We start from the raw sequence: 19,557 nt of genomic DNA, 5'->3' as shown, positions 1-19,557 counted from the left end.
CAGTGCAACAGTTACAGTTGCCAGTGATACAGTGAAGTAAACAAACCATAAATGTGCTTTGTTATCAGTGAGGTATATAATACACTACACTGCGTGTGTTCTCTCACCGTGCAGTAAATTTGAATGGACTGTCTATTATAATGTCAAAAATTCTGCTTCGCTTCCTTTTTTACTGCCAGCAAACTGCAGGAAACCAGATGCAAGGTGCATTTGGGTGCAGTAACAGCCAGCTTCAGAGAGCAGATGTGGGACATGAAACCAAGAAACAGAGAAATAAGCGAACTCAGAGGACAGGAGAGAAGGCAGCTCCTCGGTCCAAGAAAAGGAAAAAAGAGGAGGAAGAAAAACAAGCTATATACCCTAACGCTGATACCTTCATCCATCTCAAACAAGTAGGTATACAGACACTGGATAGCTCATCAAGGGGACACTTCAAAAGAGTGGGTTTCTCATCATGAAAACCAAATGGGTAATGATGCTGAATTTTGAGTACAGGGAGGAGAAAATTATATCTTCTACAAAAGTAGAACATTGCAAGGCTTGGTTTTATTTCAGTTTGGAAGATCTACTGACATGGCACGCGTTCAGCAGTCTCAAAGCCATAGAATTCCTGCCTGCTTTGGCAGCTGCCCTTGCTGAGCTGCCAGAGAGCTGGGAGCTGTGGCTCCCCTGGGCTGGGGACCATCTGACAGGGGGGGCTGGAACTAGATGGTCTCAAAGGTCGTTTCCAACCTGAACCAATCCATGGTTGGTTGATTACTGACAAAGGAGAGGGGCCAGAGTTTGTTACAATTGTCTGATAGTGGGTAAATTCTCTTAAAATAATAGAAACTACTAACGACTGGATGTCTGTGATGCTTCTGTTTTATAGTTAGACTAATTTCTACCTTTTTTCTTTACCTTCAATGTAGCAGCTTTCTCTCCTACCTTTGATGGAACCAATAATTGGAGTGAGCTTTGCACACTTTCTTCCCTATGGCAGTGGCCAGCTAAATGCTGGAAATCGACTTGTAGGAAGTTTTGGTAGCGCTACCCTTGATGGGGCTTCAGATTACTACTCCCAGCTCATATACAAGGTACAGCTTCAATCTGGAATTCTGCTGTGGGCTCCCTGAGAGAAAAGTTCACTAAGTTATTGCTGCGAGTTGGTTAGATTAGTGCAGCCAGAAGAAAATCATCTCCTGTTGTTAGACTAGATAGACTGATCGGTGTTGAAACAGGCATTGTTTTGATTGAAAGTTGAAATCAGTTCCAGAAACTGTTGTAAACAGGTTCAAATGTGCAAGTATTCCACTTACAAATGGATGCTAAATAGTGAAAATCATAATTACAGATTTATGGAGCAGAAAAGGCTGAATTCCCAGTACTCTGCAAAGTCATTGAAAGCACTAAAGCATTTCTTAATGTGAATTAAATGGGAAATAGACTTTTCTCATTTGTCTGCTAAGCTCTAACTAAAAACTCTGAGTAAAAAAAAATTTTAAAAGGGTGTTTACTGATGAGCAAATAATCCACAGAATTGAAAACTCAGTCTGAGATCAGAATGGCCATACTGGGATAGCAGCAAGAGAGCAGACAGAGAATCAGATCTGATACTGGGTGTTTATTTACTCCAGCCTGAGAATGGTTACTCTATGCTGAGAAGGGGACCTGGCAGATATGGCAGCTGTGTTCAAAAGTGATAATACTTCCTAGCTTTGTATGCATGTCTGCAACAAGAGTAGATATTGAAATTTGTACTTAATTTTGGTTTAAAATATGGACAATTAAGTAAGCTAGCGAGAAATAGCTTGGAGTATGAACTTGCAAAGTAAGCTTCTCCATGGTAACTACTTCAGTGGAAGCTCGTCCTGTACTAATGGGAGGAAACTTCCTTTTTAGTGAAAAATGGTTAAGATAATTTATTTCTTGTGATGGAGAGTCACCGCGGAATTGCTCTCTCAATCTTTAGATCAGATCTTTACTTAAACTGTAGGAACTTGTTGAGGCTCCCAGGGAGTTCCTAGAAATGCTCTTGATGCTTCTGTGTAAATAATTTAGCTGTACATTCTATCAGGAAAATACACTTCTCATGGAAATTTTATTTCTCTGATGGTATCATTGATAGAAAGAAAACGCTGTGTCTTTTATAGCAGGTAACTTCCACGTGTTTAGTCGCATATTTCCAAATTAACTGTCACTATCAGAGGTACCTCTGCATGTAATAATAAGGGAGTGGGTTACAGTATCTAGTAGTAGAACACAACAAGTTTTCATGCTGTGCTTCGTGGCTAACGTACAGTTCTTTACTCTCCTGCAGCAGAACAACCTGAGCAATCCTCCAACGCCCCCAGCCTCTCTTCCACCCACACCCCCTCCTGTGGCATGCCAGAAGTTGGTAAATGGCTTTGCAACCACCGAAGAGCTTGCTGGCAAGGCTGGTATGTTGGGAGGCCATGATGGTAAGGCTAATGCATATTGTTTACCTTATAGCTGAGTCAACTTTGTAGCAAACTACAAAATAGATAGCTGCCATGTTTCTCAGGTGCTGTAGTTTTCTTTTACACGAGCAGTATGCCCAGCTTCTTTTTAAGGTTGTAATCACCATTACCCAGTTTTGTTTTACCCCAGTGTCATGTCAACTGATAAGCTTTTTCCTTTCCCTTTTGAAAACATGTTGGGAGCTCGAAGCACTCTTAAGAAATGGAAAAGTTCAAAGTCAACTTTGTAATGTCCACTACAAATTTCTAGCCTTTTTTTTTTTTAAAGTGTGGGGATAAATCATGAACAGGCAAAAATTTCTGAACTACAAGTGGATGAAAGCAGTGTTACCATCTGCTGTTAATGCTTTGGTTGTATCTGGAGCCACCAGCATGGTTCCCAGAATGAAAATCAATAAGGAGAGCTGTACAGATGTTTCATTGTGCTGTGTTTCTCTGATTTTAGTTACCAAAGCTCTGGGACCAAAGCAGTTCCAGTTGCCTTTCAGACCACAAGATGATTTATTAGCAAGAGCAATGGCTCAGGGCCCTAAAACTGTGGATGTTCCTGCTTCCCTTCCAACACCACCTCACAACAATCAGGAGGAGTTAAGGTAGGTTTTCCCTGACATCTTTAAATACCATATGTGGAACAGATTCTGTGATCTTTCAGTAAGGAGATGAGACTGTGAAGGTGTGAAGAAACAAGATCCGTTGTGCGTGGCCACACAGTGCAGAGAACACAGCAGAATCATTAGCTCCAGTTAACTCTTAGCATTCCACATGTGAGAGAGCAGCAAAGTGAAAACGGGGACTTCTGCCATTGTTAGACTCAGTATCCTGTTCAGCTACCAAGAATCCTTTACCTTGCTCTATTAAATGTGAAAGAAAACTATTTTTCCTGAAGGAACGTAGTGATGACAGCAGTATGGTGCAAGTGTCAGACAGCCTGAAAACTCCCCTGCTGGTGCTAACAGTTCCTGCTGCCATGAGAAATTCCTGCTAGAACACGAGCCTCCCCACAAAGATCTTGCCTTTTTCCTCCCTTTCACCTACCTAGCTAAATTTGGTTGTATGAGGAAGGAATGGACAAGTGAATTCGGTTAAACCAGAACATTTTAAGTATTAAATACTGATTTTTACTCACGTGCATGGAACCATGGGGAACAGAGTTCTGTAAAAGAGCCAGGGCATTGCCATTGCCTCTCTTTTCCTTTACATGTCTTTCCCAGTAACTCATCTTGTGCAGTGGGGTATTAGCCAGACTTAGTACCTACCACCTAATTACATTCCATACGAGAATGTATGGAACGAGTAGCATGATAGCTCCTGTCATGATTTATATTACTGGCTCACAGAGGTTTTTTGGCCATTTCCAAAACAGCTTTTTTGGGTTTTGTTCCAGGGTTCAAGATCACTGTGAGGACAGGGACACTCCTGACAGCTTTGTTCCGTCTTCCTCTCCTGAAAGTGTGGTGGGAATGGAAATAAGTAGGTATCCAGACTTGTCAGTTGTAAAGGAGGAGAACCCAGAACCTGTACCATCTCCCATCATTCCCATCCTACCTAGCAGTACTGGAAAAGGTGAGACTGCAGCAGAATGAACGATTGTCATAGAATCATAGAATCATAGAATGGCTTGGGTTGAAAAGGACCTCAAAGATCATCGAGTCTCAACCCCCCTGCCAAGTGCAGGGTCGCCAACCACTAGACCAGGCTGCCCAGAGCCACGTCCAGCCTGGCCTTGAATGCCTCCAGGGACGGGGCGTCCACAACCTCCCTGGGCAACCTGTTCCAGTGTGTCACCACCCTCTGAGTGACAAACTTCCTCCTAATATCTAACCTAAATCTCCCCTATCTCAGCTTAAAACCATTCCCCCTTGTCCTATCGCTATCCACCCTCACAAACAATCGATCCCCCTCCTGTTTGTATGCTCCCTTCAAGTATTGGAAGGCCACAATGAGGTCTCCTCAGAGCCTTCTCTTCTCCAAACTAAACAAGCCCAGTTCCCTCAACCTTTCCTCATAGGAGAGGTGCTCCAGCCCCCTGATCATCTTGGTCGCCCTCCAAGATTAGAAACTGTATTGATTAGTCTGATTAGAAACAGACTTTTTTTTCTTTTTTGCATCGTACCTGCATGTACGATTAACCTGGTGTATTTGGTTTTAATTTCAGGTTCAGAAGCCAAAAGGAATTACATCAAGGCAGAACCTGGTTCAGGAGCATTACCTGGTTCTGCCTTCTTTGCCTCTCAGCTTGGACCACCCCAGAATGGTCCCAAATCTGGCCTTATTTCTGTAGCAATTACGTTACATCCCACAGCTGCTGAGGTAAGAGAAAGAAGCCTGTGTTAGGCGCATAAGATACAGCAGAAGTTAAAATACTCTTTAAATGGTGGATGTGAAAGGAGTTACAGCACAGTAAAATAAAAACGGCTATTGTAGCCTTCTAATGACTCATGCTATTTCTGCCTTCCTGTCTGTCTGATAAAAACAAAGGTGTGTTTTTATTATTGCTTTTAGAACATTAGCAACGTCGTAGCAGCGTTCTCCAATTTGCTGCACGTCCGAATTCCCAACAGTTACGAGGTCAGTAACGCTCCGGACGTCCCATCCTCCATGGCAGCGGTCGGCAGTCACAGGGTGAACCCATCTGCGGAGTACCGGCAGCACTTGCTGCTCCAGGGGCCTCAGGCAGGATCCATGGCTCCTGCCAGGATCGCGGGGTCTTACGGGCTGAAGCAGCCCAACGTGCCATTTGCTGCCAACAGCAACGGTGAGCAGGCATTAATTCTTCTCCATTTTAATTGAGTCAGTATTAACGCATGTCAGCCTTATGCATCCGTGGTAGCGAGTTAAACAGCTGATTCTCTTAACAGCATAGTAGGTCCACCTCTGATTTCCATTATGTTTCCCGTGTCACTGTCAGTGAGATATTTCTTCCGGTATTACACGATGTTATTAATTTTTGTGCAGTCTGTCTTTAAATACACTGTTCTGGAAGGTTGTGACTATGCTGGTTGACACAAGTTTTTAAGCATGTATTCCCACATTGTTTTAGTTAATCATTTCGTATACAGGAGTTTATTATTGCCTTGTTGTTCACACAGGTGATTTGATCTGATTTAAACAATTTCCCCGTCAGGACTGCATTTAAAGCTCTCCTTCCATCGCCTTTCAGGAGGAATTTAAAGCTTGCTTTCCTCCCCATCCAGGAGGATTCTTCTCCTCTAAGCCACTGGAGAATATTGTGATTTCTCATAAGTTTGCTTTGATCTGTTCTGGTATCTAACAGACTTACCTCTTTCGTAGGGATAGCTGGCTATAAGGATCATAGTCAGAATATTGCAGAAAGCTCAGCACTGAGGCCTCGATGGTGCTCTCATTGCAAAGTAGTAGTTCTTGGCAGCGGTGTGCGGAAGTCCTTCAAAGACCTGCCTTTCTTGAAACAGGTACTGCAATGGAAGTAGAGTATCTTGCATGTAATGGTCAGTAGCCAAATTAAGGCAACACAGACTGCTGCTTACCATGCCAACTGATGCCAGTTCCTAATTTCTTTATATTCTCCCTTTTCTGTGAGTCTTAATTGAGGATGGGACATTCAAGTGAACAGGTAGTGCAAATAAGAAATGTCAGAATAGTTCCTTACATCAAATGTATCTCATTCTATTTCACAGAAGAGGTCCCATAAACAGTGACCTCTGAAATTACTCTGCTATTCTCTTTCTGCGACCGCTTCAGGGATCGTAAGAATTCAAAAAGAGCCTATGTGTAAGGCAGCACCACTCTGCCACTTCAGAATTTACTAGAAGAGCTGGAATACTTTTACTCTCTCTGAACAAGCAGCAGATTTCAGTCTCAGTGTCTCATATTTTACGTTGTTTATTGTGTAAACGGAATCCCAAGCTGCTCCTTAGGCTCATAGTCAAATGTGGAGTATTTGTGCAGGGAACTGTCATTCATTTAAAAAGTACCAGTGCTCTTTTTTTGAGTAAGATTGAGATGACTATGCAACAAAGGTATGCAGCCAGAATTTATATATAAAATTAATGGGCTCATGTAGTCAGAAGAAGATGGAATTCCCAGTAATGCTTTGCAGATGGGTCAATGGATAAAAACTTTACAAACTGTCTCTGACTAGCGTAAAATGAGACATTCTTTTCCCATCTTAAAGATAAAAGAAGATGGGTTTTTATTCTGCAGCCGTGCCTGTGGAGCAGATGGGTGCATGGTATTTGTTTTGATTGTTAAACTTCTGTTAAAGGCAGAAAAGTAAATTTCTGTGAAGAAGTACTGAAGAACAAGGTTGTAGGTGGTGTTAATGTTTGATCTGTCAAATAAGTATTTATATCACAGTAGCACTCGTTATTTCACAAATGTTCTACAAATAAAAAGGTGGGCAGTTTCTAGCCAGATTGGAAGACTTATTTCATCGCAATTAGTATGTGAAAAGTGGTATTAAAATGCACTTCTGATAATCTTCCTTGTTTGATCCCCAGGATTCCCAAGACGGGTCTGATAAAATGAAGGACATCGTATTCTGTAGCAACAACTGCTTTGTTCTCTATTCAGCAGCTGTGCAAGCAAAAAACTCAGAGAACAAAGTAAGTATCAAATGCTGGTAGGCCCTAGTGAGCAGAAATGGGGTGGGGGATGCTTTACTTTGTTCTGGAGGTTTCATAAATTAATTATTCTCTATTCAGACATTGAAATTTTGAACCAGCAGAGTGAAGTAGGATTTGTATTTACAGAACTTTCTGTCTACCAGAGAGGTGTGACGGAACATCTCTGGTTGAGGTGCCACTACAAGCTTAGTTAGACCTTCAAGTAGATTCTCAAAAGAGACGTTTTAAGAGTGCTTCTTTTAACTAACTTGGTTTCTGCTTTTTGTAGTTCAAGCCTGCATTACCTAGGTAATGACTCCCCACATAGCCAGCCTCGTGTTTGCTGTAGAATATGCAGCCTTCCTTCAGATGCATCTTTCTTACTTTTTTAGAAGGAAAAAAAAAAAAAAACACTGGATGAGAAGATAAATGTGTTTGCATCCACATGCTTGCACAAGTGCAGCACCACATACATAATTAAGTTAATTAAATGTCATGTTCAGCCTCTTAATCCTTTCATTTATTCTTTCAAGATTAATTACACAAACCACATGAAGCACTTCTAATCTAAACTTCTGTTGTTCTCCTTGTTCTTTATTTCTTTTTTTTTTTTTTTTTAACAAATCTCGCAGGTTTAATTCTTGTTTGCTATTACATAATTAAGTTAATTAAATGTCATGTTCAGCCTCTTAATCCTTTCATTTATTCTTTCAAGATTAATTACACAAACCACATGAAGCACTTCTANGCCTGCTTTGGCAGCTGCCCTTGCTGAGCTGCCAGAGAGCTGGGAGCTGTGGCTCCCCTGGGCTGGGGACCATCTGACAGGGGGGGCTGGAACTACATGGTCTCAAAGGTCGTTTCCAACCTGAACCAATCCATGGTTGGTTGATTCCTGACAAAGGAGAGGGGCCAGAGTTTGTGACAATTGTCTGATAGTGGGTAAATTCTCTTAAAATAATAGAAACTACTAACGACTGGATGTCTGTGATGCTTCTGTTTTGTAGTTAGACTAATTTCTACCTTTTTTCTTTACCTTCAATGTAGCAGCTTTCTCTCCTACCTTTGATGGAACCAATAATTGGAGTGAGCTTTGCACACTTTCTTCCCTATGGCAGTGGCCAGCTAAATGCTGGAAATCGACTTGTAGGAAGTTTTGGTAGCGCTACCCTTGATGGGGCTTCAGATTACTACTCCCAGCTCATATACAAGGTACAGCTTCAATCTGGAATTCTGCTGTGGGCTCCCTGAGAGAAAAGTTCACTAAGTTATTGCTGCGAGTTGGTTAGATTCGTGCAGCCAGAAGAAAATCATCTCCTGTTGTTAGACTAGATAGACTGATCGGTGTTGAAACAGGCATTGTTTTGATTGAAAGTTGAAATCAGTTCCAGAAACTGTTGTAAACAGGTTCAAATGTGCAAGTATTCCACTTACAAATGGATGCTAAATAGTGAAAATCATAATTACAGATTTATGGAGCAGAAAAGGCTGAATTCCCAGTACTCTGCAAAGTCATTGAAAGCACTAAAGCATTTCTTAATGTGAATTAAATGGGAAATAGACTTTTCTCATTTGTCTGCTAAGCTCTAACTAAAAACTCTGAGTAAAAAAAAATTTTAAAAGGGTGTTTACTGATGAGCAAATAATCCACAGAATTGAAAACTCAGTCTGAGATCAGAATGGCCATACTGGGATAGCAGCAAGAGAGCAGACAGAGAATCAGATCTGATACTGGGTGTTTATTTACTCCAGCCTGAGAATGGTTACTCTATGCTGAGAAGGGGACCTGGCAGATATGGCAGCTGTGTTCAAAAGTGATAATACTTCCTAGCTTTGTATGCATGTCTGCAACAAGAGTAGATATTGAAATTTGTACTTAATTTTGGTTTAAAATATGGACAATTAAGTAAGCTAGCGAGAAATAGCTTGGAGTATGAACTTGCAAAGTAAGCTTCTCCATGGTAACTACTTCAGTGGAAGCTCGTCCTGTACTAATGGGAGGAAACTTCCTTTTTAGTGAAAAATGGTTAAGATAATTTATTTCTTGTGATGGAGAGTCACCGCGGAATTGCTCTCTCAATCTTTAGATCAGATCTTTACTTAAACTGTAGGAACTTGTTGAGGCTCCCAGGGAGTTCCTAGAAATGCTCTTGATGCTTCTGTGTAAATAATTTAGCTGTACATTCTATCAGGAAAATACACTTCTCATGGAAATTTTATTTCTCTGATGGTATCATTGATAGAAAGAAAACGCTGTGTCTTTTATAGCAGGTAACTTCCACGTGTTTAGTCGCATATTTCCAAATTAACTGTCACTATCAGAGGTACCTCTGCATGTAATAATAAGGGAGTGGGTTACAGTATCTAGTAGTAGAACACAACAAGTTTTCATGCTGTGCTTCGTGGCTAACGTACAGTTCTTTACTCTCCTGCAGCAGAACAACCTGAGCAATCCTCCAACGCCCCCAGCCTCTCTTCCACCCACACCCCCTCCTGTGGCATGCCAGAAGTTGGTAAATGGCTTTGCAACCACCGAAGAGCTTGCTGGCAAGGCTGGTATGTTGGGAGGCCATGATGGTAAGGCTAATGCATATTGTTTACCTTATAGCTGAGTCAACTTTGTAGCAAACTACAAAATAGATAGCTGCCATGTTTCTCAGGTGCTGTAGTTTTCTTTTACACGAGCAGTATGCCCAGCTTCTTTTTAAGGTTGTAATCACCATTACCCAGTTTTGTTTTACCCCAGTGTCATGTCAACTGATAAGCTTTTTCCTTTCCCTTTTGAAATCATGTTGGGAGCTCGAAGCACTCTTAAGAAATGGAAAAGTTCAAAGTCAACTTTGTAATGTCCACTACAAATTTCTAGCCTTTTTTTTTTTTAAAGTGTGGGGATAAATCATGAACAGGCAAAAATTTCTGAACTACAAGTGGATGAAAGCAGTGTTACCATCTGCTGTTAATGCTTTGGTTGTATCTGGAGCCACCAGCATGGTTCCCAGAATGAAAATCAATAAGGAGAGCTGTACAGATGTTTCATTGTGCTGTGTTTCTCTGATTTTAGTTACCAAAGCTCTGGGACCAAAGCAGTTCCAGTTGCCTTTCAGACCACAAGATGATTTATTAGCAAGAGCAATGGCTCAGGGCCCTAAAACTGTGGATGTTCCTGCTTCCCTTCCAACACCACCTCACAACAATCAGGAGGAGTTAAGGTAGGTTTTCCCTGACATCTTTAAATACCATATGTGGAACAGATTCTGTGATCTTTCAGTAAGGAGATGAGACTGTGAAGGTGTGAAGAAACAAGATCCGTTGTGCGTGGCCACACAGTGCAGAGAACACAGCAGAATCATTAGCTCCAGTTAACTCTTAGCATTCCACATGTGAGAGAGCAGCAAAGTGAAAACGGGGACTTCTGCCATTGTTAGACTCAGTATCCTGTTCAGCTACCAAGAATCCTTTACCTTGCTCTATTAAATGTGAAAGAAAACTGTATTTTTCCTGAAGAAACGTAGTGATGACAGCAGTATGGTGCAAGTGTCAGACAGCCTGAAAACTCCCCTGCTGGTGCTAACAGTTCCTGCTGCCATGAGAAATTCCTGCTAGAACACGAGCCTCCCCACAAAGATCTTGCCTTTTTCCTCCCTTTCACCTACCTAGCTAAATTTGGTTGTATGAGGAAGGAATGGACAAGTGAATTCGGTTAAACCAGAACATTTTAAGTATTAAATACTGATTTTTACTCAGGTACATGGAACCATGGGGAACAGAGTTCTGTAAAAGAGCCAGGGCATTGCCATTGCCTCTCTTTTCCTTTACATGTCTTTCCCAGTAACTCATCTTGTGCAGTGGGGTATTAGCCAGACTTAGTACCTACCACCTAATTACATTCCATACGAGAATGTATGGAACGAGTAGCATGGTAGCTCCCTGTCATGATTTATATTACTGGCTCACAGAGGTTTTTTGGCCATTTCCAAAACAGCTTTTTTGGGTTTTGTTCCAGGGTTCAAGATCACTGTGAGGACAGGGACACTCCTGACAGCTTTGTTCCGTCTTCCTCTCCTGAAAGTGTGGTGGGAATGGAAATAAGTAGGTATCCAGACTTGTCAGTTGTAAAGGAGGAGAACCCAGAACCTGTACCATCTCCCATCATTCCCATCCTACCTAGCAGTACTGGAAAAGGTGAGACTGCAGCAGAATGAACGATTGTCATAGAATCATAGAATCATAGAATGGCTTGGGTTGAAAAGGACCTCAAAGATCATCGAGTCTCAACCCCCCTGCCAAGTGCAGGGTCGCCAACCACTAGACCAGGCTGCCCAGAGCCACGTCCAGCCTGGCCTTGAATGCCTCCAGGGACGGGGCGTCCACAACCTCCCTGGGCAACCTGTTCCAGTGCGTCACCACCCTCTGAGTGACAAACTTCCTCCTAATATCTAACCTAAATCTCCCCTATCTCAGCTTAAAACCATTCCCCCTTGTCCTATCGCTATCCACCCTCACAAACAATCGATCCCCCTCCTGTTTGTATGCTCCCTTCAAGTATTGGAAGGCCACAATGAGGTCTCCTCAGAGCCTTCTCTTCTCCAAACTAAACAAGCCCAGTTCCCTCAACCTTTCCTCATAGGAGAGGTGCTCCAGCCCTCTGATCATCTTGGTCGCCCTCCAAGATTAGAAACTGTATTGATTAGTCTGATTAGAAACAGACTTTTTTTTCTTTTTTGCATCGTACCTGCATGTACGATTAACCTGGTGTATTTGGTTTTAATTTCAGGTTCAGAAGCCAAAAGGAATTACATCAAGGCAGAACCTGGTTCAGGAGCATTACCTGGTTCTGCCTTCTTTGCCTCTCAGCTTGGACCACCCCAGAATGGTCCCAAATCTGGCCTTATTTCTGTAGCAATTACGTTACATCCCACAGCTGCTGAGGTAAGAGAAAGAAGCCTGTGTTAGGCGCATAAGATACAGCAGAAGTTAATATACTCTTTAAATGGTGGATGTGAAAGGAGTTACAGCACAGTAAAATAAAAACGGCTATTGTAGCCTTCTAATGACTCATGCTATTTCTGCCTTCCTGTCTGCCTGATAAAAACAAAGGTGTGTTTTTATTATTGCTTTTAGAATATTAGCAACGTCGTAGCAGCGTTCTCCAATTTGCTGCACGTCCGAATTCCCAACAGTTACGAGGTCAGTAACGCTCCGGACGTCCCATCCTCCATGGCAGCGGTCGGCAGTCACAGGGTGAACCCATCTGCGGAGTACCGGCAGCACTTGCTGCTCCAGGGGCCTCAGGCAGGATCCATGGCTCCTGCCAGGATCGCGGGGTCTTACGGGCTGAAGCAGCCCAACGTGCCATTTGCTGCCAACAGCAACGGTGAGCAGGCATTAATTCTTCTCCATTTTAATTGAGTCAGTATTAACGCATGTCAGCCTTATGCATCCGTGGTAGCGAGTTAAACAGCTGATTCTCTTAACAGCATAGTAGGTCCACCTCTGATTTCCATTATGTTTCCCGTGTCACTGTCAGTGAGATATTTCTTCCGGTATTACACGATGTTATTAATTTTTGTGCAGTCTGTCTTTAAATACACTGTTCTGGAAGGTTGTGACTATGCTGGTTGACACAAGTTTTTAAGCATGTATTCCCACATTGTTTTAGTTAATCATTTCGTATACAGGAGTTTATTATTGCCTTGTTGTTCACACAGGTGATTTGATCTGATTTAAACAATTTCCCCGTCAGGACTGCATTTAAAGCTCTCCTTCCATCGCCTTTCAGGAGGAATTTAAAGCTTGCTTTCCTCCCCATCCAGGAGGATTCTTCTCCTCTAAGCCACTGGAGAATATTGTGATTTCTCATAAGTTTGCTTTGATCTGTTCTGGTATCTAACAGACTTACCTCTTTCGTAGGGATAGCTGGCTATAAGGATCATAGTCAGAATATTGCAGAAAGCTCAGCACTGAGGCCTCGATGGTGCTCTCATTGCAAAGTAGTAGTTCTTGGCAGCGGTGTGCGGAAGTCCTTCAAAGACCTGCCTTTCTTGAAACAGGTACTGCAATGGAAGTAGAGTATCTTGCATGTAATGGTCAGTAGCCAAATTAAGGCAACACAGACTGCTGCTTACCATGCCAACTGATGCCAGTTCCTAATTTCTTTATATTCTCCCTTTTCTGTGAGTCTTAATTGAGGATGGGACATTCAAGTGAACAGGTAGTGCAAATAAGAAATGTCAGAATAGTTCCTTACATCAAATGTATCTCATTATATTTCACAGAAGAGGTCCCATAAACAGTGACCTCTGAAATTACTCTGCTATTCTCTTTCTGCGACCGCTTCAGGGATCGTAAGAATTCAAAAAGAGCCTATGTGGAAGGCAGCACCACTCTGCCACTTCAGAATTTACTAGAAGAGCTGGAATACTTTTACTCTCTCTGAACAAGCAGCAGATTTCAGTCTCAGTGTCTCATATTTTACGTTGTTTATTGTGTAAACGGAATCCCAAGCTGCTCCTTAGGCTCATAGTCAAATGTGGAGTATTTGTGCAGGGAACTGTCATTCATTTAAAAAGTACCAGTGCTCTTTTTTTGAGTAAGATTGAGATGACTATGCAACAAAGGTATGCAGCCAGAATTTATATATAAAATTAATGGGCTCATGTAGTCAGAAGAAGATGGAATTCCCAGTAATGCTTTGCAGATGGGTCAATAGATAAAAACTTTACAAACTGTCTCTGACTAGCGTAAAATGAGACATTCTTTTCCCATCTTAAAGATAAAAGAAGATGGGTTTTTATTCTGCAGCCGTGCCTGTGGAGCAGATGGGTGCATGGTATTTGTTTTGATTGTTAAACTTCTGTTAAAGGCAGAAAAGTAAATTTCTGTGAAGAAGTACTGAAGAACAAGGTTGTAGGTGGTGTTAATGTTTGATCTGTCAAATAAGTATTTATATCACAGTAGCACTCGTTATTTCACAAATGTTCTACAAATAAAAAGGTGGGCAGTTTCTAGCCAGATTGGAAGACTTATTTCATCGCAATTAGTATGTGAAAAGTGGTATTAAAATGCACTTCTGATGATCTTCCTTGTTTGATCCCCAGGATTCCCAAGACGGGTCTGATAAAATGAAGGACATCGTATTCTGTAGCAACAACTGCTTTGTTCTCTATTCAGCAGCTGTGCAAGCAAAAAACTCAGAGAACAAAGTAAGTATCAAATGCTGGTAGGCCCTAGTGAGCAGAAATGGGGTGGGGGATGCTTTACTTTGTTCTGGAGGTTTCATAAATTAATTATTCTCTATTCAGACATTGAAATTTTGAACCAGCAGAGTGAAGTAGGATTTGTATTTACAGAACTTTCTGACTACCAGAGAGGTGTGACGGAACATCTCTGGTTGAGGTGCCACTATAAGCTTAGTTAGACCTTCAAGTAGATTCTCAAAAGAGACGTTTTAAGAGTGCTTCTTTTAACTAACTTGGTTTCTGCTTTTTGTAGTTCAAGCCTGCATTACCTAGGTAATGACTCCCCACATAGCCAGCCTCGTGTTTGCTGTAGAATATGCAGCCTTCCTTCAGATGCATCTTTCTTACTTTTTTAGAAGGAAAAAAAAAAAAAAACACTGGATGAGAAGATAAATGTGTTTGCATCCACATGCTTGCACAAGTGCAGCACCACATACATAATTAAGTTAATTAAATGTCATGTTCAGCCTCTTAATCCTTTCATTTATTCTTTCAAGATTAATTACACAAACCACATGAAGCACTTCTAATCTAAACTTCTGTTGTTCTCCTTGTTCTTTATTTCTTTTTTTTTTTTTTTTAACAAATCTCTGCAGGTTTAATTCTTGTTTGCTATAACTGAATTGCTAAGACCTCGAGGTATATGACTAATCTAGAGCCCTGCAGGAATTTCCTTGTCTCTTGTTTTCAGGAAAATACATGGAATTAATTCTCTGCTTTCCCTTCTAACAAATAACAAGTTTCTTATTCTTTAGATTAATTCTGTGACCCATATTTTTAGTTGTTTTTGTCATAACTACACTTCCTAAAAATAAACTCTCTCAGTTCCATTGCCCCAGGGCATTTGATTAGTATTTCATTCAAAACCCGTGTGCAGGATTATTTGTGTTTCGTGTTAAGAATTGAAGGGTGCCATGCTCTGGGTTGACTGGAAGGACTTTAGTGCTCTGTATCCCAGCACAAGTTGTGATAAAACAGGTAAAGATGATTTCTTTCCCTGTTGCTGCGTCGCAATTTTAGGCATTCTCAGTAGCTTTTTCAGTTCTGTTCTGACCTGAAAGTTTTCAAGAGCAATTTAATGCTGCGGGATTTTTTTTTCTTGAGAGTTTTCTGTTGGTTTTCCAGGAGTCGGTTCCATCTTTGCCACAGTCACCGATGAAGGAGAGGCCGCCTAAAGCATTCCATCAGTACAGCAACAACATCTCCACTTTGGATGTCCACTGTCTGCCTCAGCTGCAGGAAAAAGTGTCCCCGTCATCCTCACCCCCAATCATTTTTCCCCCTGCATTTGAAGCAGCCAAGGTAGAGGCGAAACCAGATGAGCTTAAGGTGACGGTGAAACTAAAACCTAAATTAAAAGCAATACACAGCAGCCTTGATGACTGTCGGCCTCCGAGTAAGAAATGGAAAGGAATGAAGTGGAAGAAGTGGAGCATTCAGATTGTGATTCCTAAAGGATCATTCAAACCTCCTTGTGACGAAGAAATAGATGAATTTCTTAAGAAATTGGGCACGACCCTTAAACCAGACCCAGTGCCTAAAGACTACAGAAAATGTTGCTTCTGTCATGAGGAAGGTGATGGGTTAACCGATGGACCAGCAAGGCTTCTTAACCTGGATTTAGACCTTTGGGTCCATTTGAACTGTGCTCTTTGGTCTACAGAAGTCTACGAGACGCAAGCTGGTGCCTTAATAAACGTGGAACTAGCCCTGCGAAGAGGCTTGCAAATGAAATGCATGTTCTGTCACAAAATGGGTGCCACCAGCGGTTGTCACAGGTTAAGGTGCACCAATATTTATCACTTTACCTGTGCCATTAAAGCACAATGCATGTTTTTTAAAGACAAGACCATGCTTTGCCCCATGCACAAACCAAAGGGAACTCACGAGCAAGAACTTAGTTACTTTGCAGTCTTCAGGAGGGTCTATGTGCAGCGCGACGAGGTGCGGCAGATCGCTAGCATAGTGCAGCGGGGAGAGCGCGACCACACTTTCCGGGTGGGGAGCCTGATTTTCCACGCCGTGGGTCAGCTGCTCCCGCAGCAGATGCAGGCGTTTCACTCCTCCAAAGCGCTCTTCCCTGTGGGTTACGAGGCCAGCCGGCTGTACTGGAGCATGAGGTACGCCAACCGGCGCTGTCGCTACCTCTGTTCCATTGAGGAGAAGGACGGGCTCCCGCTGTTTGTCATCAAGGTTGTGGAGCAAGGCCACGAAGATCTGGTTCTTACTGACACAACGCCAAAAGGTAAATCCCGCCTGCTAACGTCATGACTTTTTGCATTCGCTGTTTGTTACTCCTGATACTTGCCACGCGTCTCATAAATGTTTCAGGCAAATTTTGCAGACGCTGCTCTCCTTCAGAAATTGCAATGTGATGTTTGTAGTGAGCTTCTGGGGTCCTTTCTTAAATTAACACTAACAAAACCATTTAACAGGGGCTGACAGCACCTTTGATGAAATCGTACAAGCTACACGTAAAACATTTGTGCCAGGTTCACAGGACTCTCAAGGTTGACAGTAAGAATGTTAGCGCAAGTTTTCTTTCACGACAGGTGACTGCTTAAATACGATATTGCTACACAGGTCTCTTCAGATCAGTTGTGCTGAACTTTATAGGCGACAAAGGGACCGTGAGGTGACCAAGTCACTCTCAGAGCCAGGAGCATTGCCTCTGCTGGGGTGAGGAACAGTGCAGTCCGTGGGAGGACAAGCATATGGAGCAGGTCTTAGGGACATGGGACTTGGCCTGCGTTGCTTTGGGTTTTAACCACTTTGTGCCATGGGTACTGATACACTGAGGCCTACACTCTGTAGCCTACAGAACTGCCTACATAAAATGAAGTGCTGACTGTAATAGCTGACCTTTAGAAAATTCTACCTTGTGCAGGTTTGCTAAGGAGAATCTCTTCTGTCACTTCAGAAAGCCCACAGTTCCCTGAAGAGAAATGTAGAGTAATACTGGCAGGGGACTGAAGGTTTCCCAGCTCTGTTCCCAAGAAGGGTGCAGCAGAAACGCTGTGCCGGTTTGGAGTTTGTTCAAGACAAACCAGCACATCTCAAACCATTCTCCATTTTGCTTTCGAAACACTGCTCTTTCATACAACCAATGGCAAAATGCCTTTTCAGTGTCAATTCCCGGTTCCAGCTATCTTCCAACACCAGTTTTAAAACCAGTACAACAGACTTCTTTTTATTTTTTTGATCCTTGTCATTCTTTCCCATGTGGTCGTGTAGGTGTGTGGGATAAAATCCTGGAGCCCGTTGCTTCAGTTAGGAAAGAGTCAGAAATGCTCCAGCTGTTCCCTGGCTACCTGAAGGGCGAGGACCTCTTTGGTTTGACGGTGTCTGCGGTGGCGAGGATCGCGGAGTCGGTGAGTGCTCGTGGCCACGGCCCGCGTTGGGCACCCTGACGTGTTGGCTGCCACACACACACACACACACACACACACACACACACACGAGAAAGGGAGCAGGAGGAGAAGTGAATATTTGGTGACGTGCCATTAACACATAATTTACTCGGATTTTCTTTTTTTTTTTTTTGTCTGTGTTTTCTTGCAGCTCCCAGGGGTTGAGGCCTGTGAGAACTATACTTTCCGCTATGGCCGAAACCCCTTAATGGAACTTCCTCTTGCCATCAACCCCACGGGCTGTGCCCGTGCCGAGCCTAAAATGAGTACCCATGTCAAGAGGTTTGTGTTAAGGTATTTTGTTTTAATTTCACATAGTACAGCCCAGGGTTTATAGGCTGCTTAGGGTTATTTGTGCTTTCGTCTGCTGCTTACAAACCCTGTTGTCCTTGGCTGTGTATGTGCATGCCCAAATCGAAGGAGTTGCTGTGTTGTCTCTGCTAGCTGGCTTTAAATGTGTGTGCGTCTCAAAGAATTTTGCATTGCTGTCGTGGCTGCCTTCGGAGGAATCTTCAGTTTTTCTTGTATTTTTTCTTGTTACATGCCCAACTCCTACAGGCCTCACACCTTGAATAGCACCAGCACATCGAAGTCATTTCAGAGCACAGTCACGGGGGAGCTGAACGCGCCTTACAGTAAGCAGTTCGTCCATTCCAAGTCCTCCCAGTACCGGAAGATGAAAACAGAGTGGAAGTCCAACGTGTACCTGGCTCGCTCTCGCATTCAGGTCAGTCCTCATTCTAGGAACTTCCCGTGCCAATCTGAATGTGTGCTTCTATTTGATGTGTTTGCTTTATGTTAAGAAATGAAATGAAGCAGTCGCAAAACTCCTTCAAATCTCTTTCTCAAAATGTGGTGATCTGGATGTGGCAAATCACGGCACAGACTCTCAAGCAAGATATCTTACTGATTATTGTAAATATCTTAAAAAATGATTTGTTGTAGTCACCTGAAAAAAACAAGTTACATTATTTCAAGGTCTTTTTTTTACCATATTTCTCTAAAGGTTAATAAAACCTAATAATTATATGAATATATACAGTGGAAGTATGACACGCTCCAAGCAAGCTGAATGAAGCGTAGTGAGGCTTGCAGGAGGCGTTCAGCACTTCACTGCATTCAGAAAGCAGTGCTTTCTTGGGAGCGTTATGTAATTGTGGGTTTGTTCCACAGACTGTTCAGCAAAAACTTTGGAATGTATCTTTTTGCATACAAGCATCGTTATTATTTATTTTAGATTGGATTTAACTGTGCTGTTGTGTTCCTACTCTGTTTCTTCATTCCAGGAAGGCCTACTTTAATTTTCAGTGAATCTGTAGTCTTCACACAGTCAGTTATAACGTGTAAGAGGTGTAAGAGAAGCCTGCTTTCTTAACTAGACAGCAGCCAAGTATGTTTTACTGCATCTTAAATATTTGCTGCAAACCTGGATCCTTCATCTGCACCGTTTTCCTGTGCTACCTTCTTCTTCTGGGTGACTGACTTCTCTCATGATTTTCTGCAGGAACGGTTTTGGGGAATGCAGTGTCAGTGTAAATCTGTTACACGTTTCTAACTCACAGCGTATTTTTTTTGTAGGGCCTGGGCTTATATGCTGCTAGAGACATTGAAAAGCACACTATGGTCATTGAGTACATCGGGACTATTATCCGGAACGAGGTAGCAAACAGGAAGGAGAAGCTTTATGAATCTCAGGTACTGGGGGTGTTCATTCACTGTTGTTTCTCTCCCCTCCCCCCTTCAAATGCTCGTACAACGAGACAAATGCTGTCTGGTTTCAGGGCTCATGAGGAGACAGTGCTCTCTGATGACTGCAGCAGGTGTAGGACTCAGGTCCCCTGAGTTC

General features: G+C 42.5%; 1 protein-coding gene across 10 annotated transcripts in view; it reads left to right on the top strand.

The window, feature by feature from the left end:
- KMT2C (lysine methyltransferase 2C) overlaps positions 1-19,557 on the top strand; it is a 190,043-nt gene that overhangs the window by 168,125 nt on the left and 2,361 nt on the right. For 7 of the 10 annotated variants that reach the window (XM_021387078.1, XM_021387082.1, XM_021387085.1 and 4 more), the window contains 9 exons: positions 180-392; positions 912-1,076; positions 2,300-2,441; positions 2,926-3,073; positions 3,865-4,043; positions 4,636-4,790; positions 4,983-5,235; positions 5,772-5,911; positions 6,959-7,496. In XM_021387078.1, coding sequence (XP_021242753.1) covers positions 180-392; positions 912-1,076; positions 2,300-2,441; positions 2,926-3,073; positions 3,865-4,043; positions 4,636-4,790; positions 4,983-5,235; positions 5,772-5,911; positions 6,959-7,084 — 1,521 coding nt within the window. In that variant the 3' untranslated portion in view covers positions 7,085-7,496. Of the gene's footprint in view, positions 1-179; positions 393-911; positions 1,077-2,299; positions 2,442-2,925; positions 3,074-3,864; positions 4,044-4,635; positions 4,791-4,982; positions 5,236-5,771; positions 5,912-6,958; positions 7,497-15,426; positions 16,547-17,535; positions 17,673-17,862; positions 18,006-18,269; positions 18,439-19,289; positions 19,407-19,557 lie in introns of those variants that run through there. The other 3 variants (XM_021387086.1, XM_021387079.1, XM_021387080.1) reach the window with 3 other exon arrangements.

This window comes from Numida meleagris, chromosome 2 (genome assembly GCF_002078875.1).
Source record: "Numida meleagris isolate 19003 breed g44 Domestic line chromosome 2, NumMel1.0, whole genome shotgun sequence".
Lineage (NCBI taxonomy): Eukaryota > Metazoa > Chordata > Aves > Galliformes > Numididae > Numida > Numida meleagris.
This window is presented reverse-complemented; position numbering and strand designations above follow the sequence as displayed.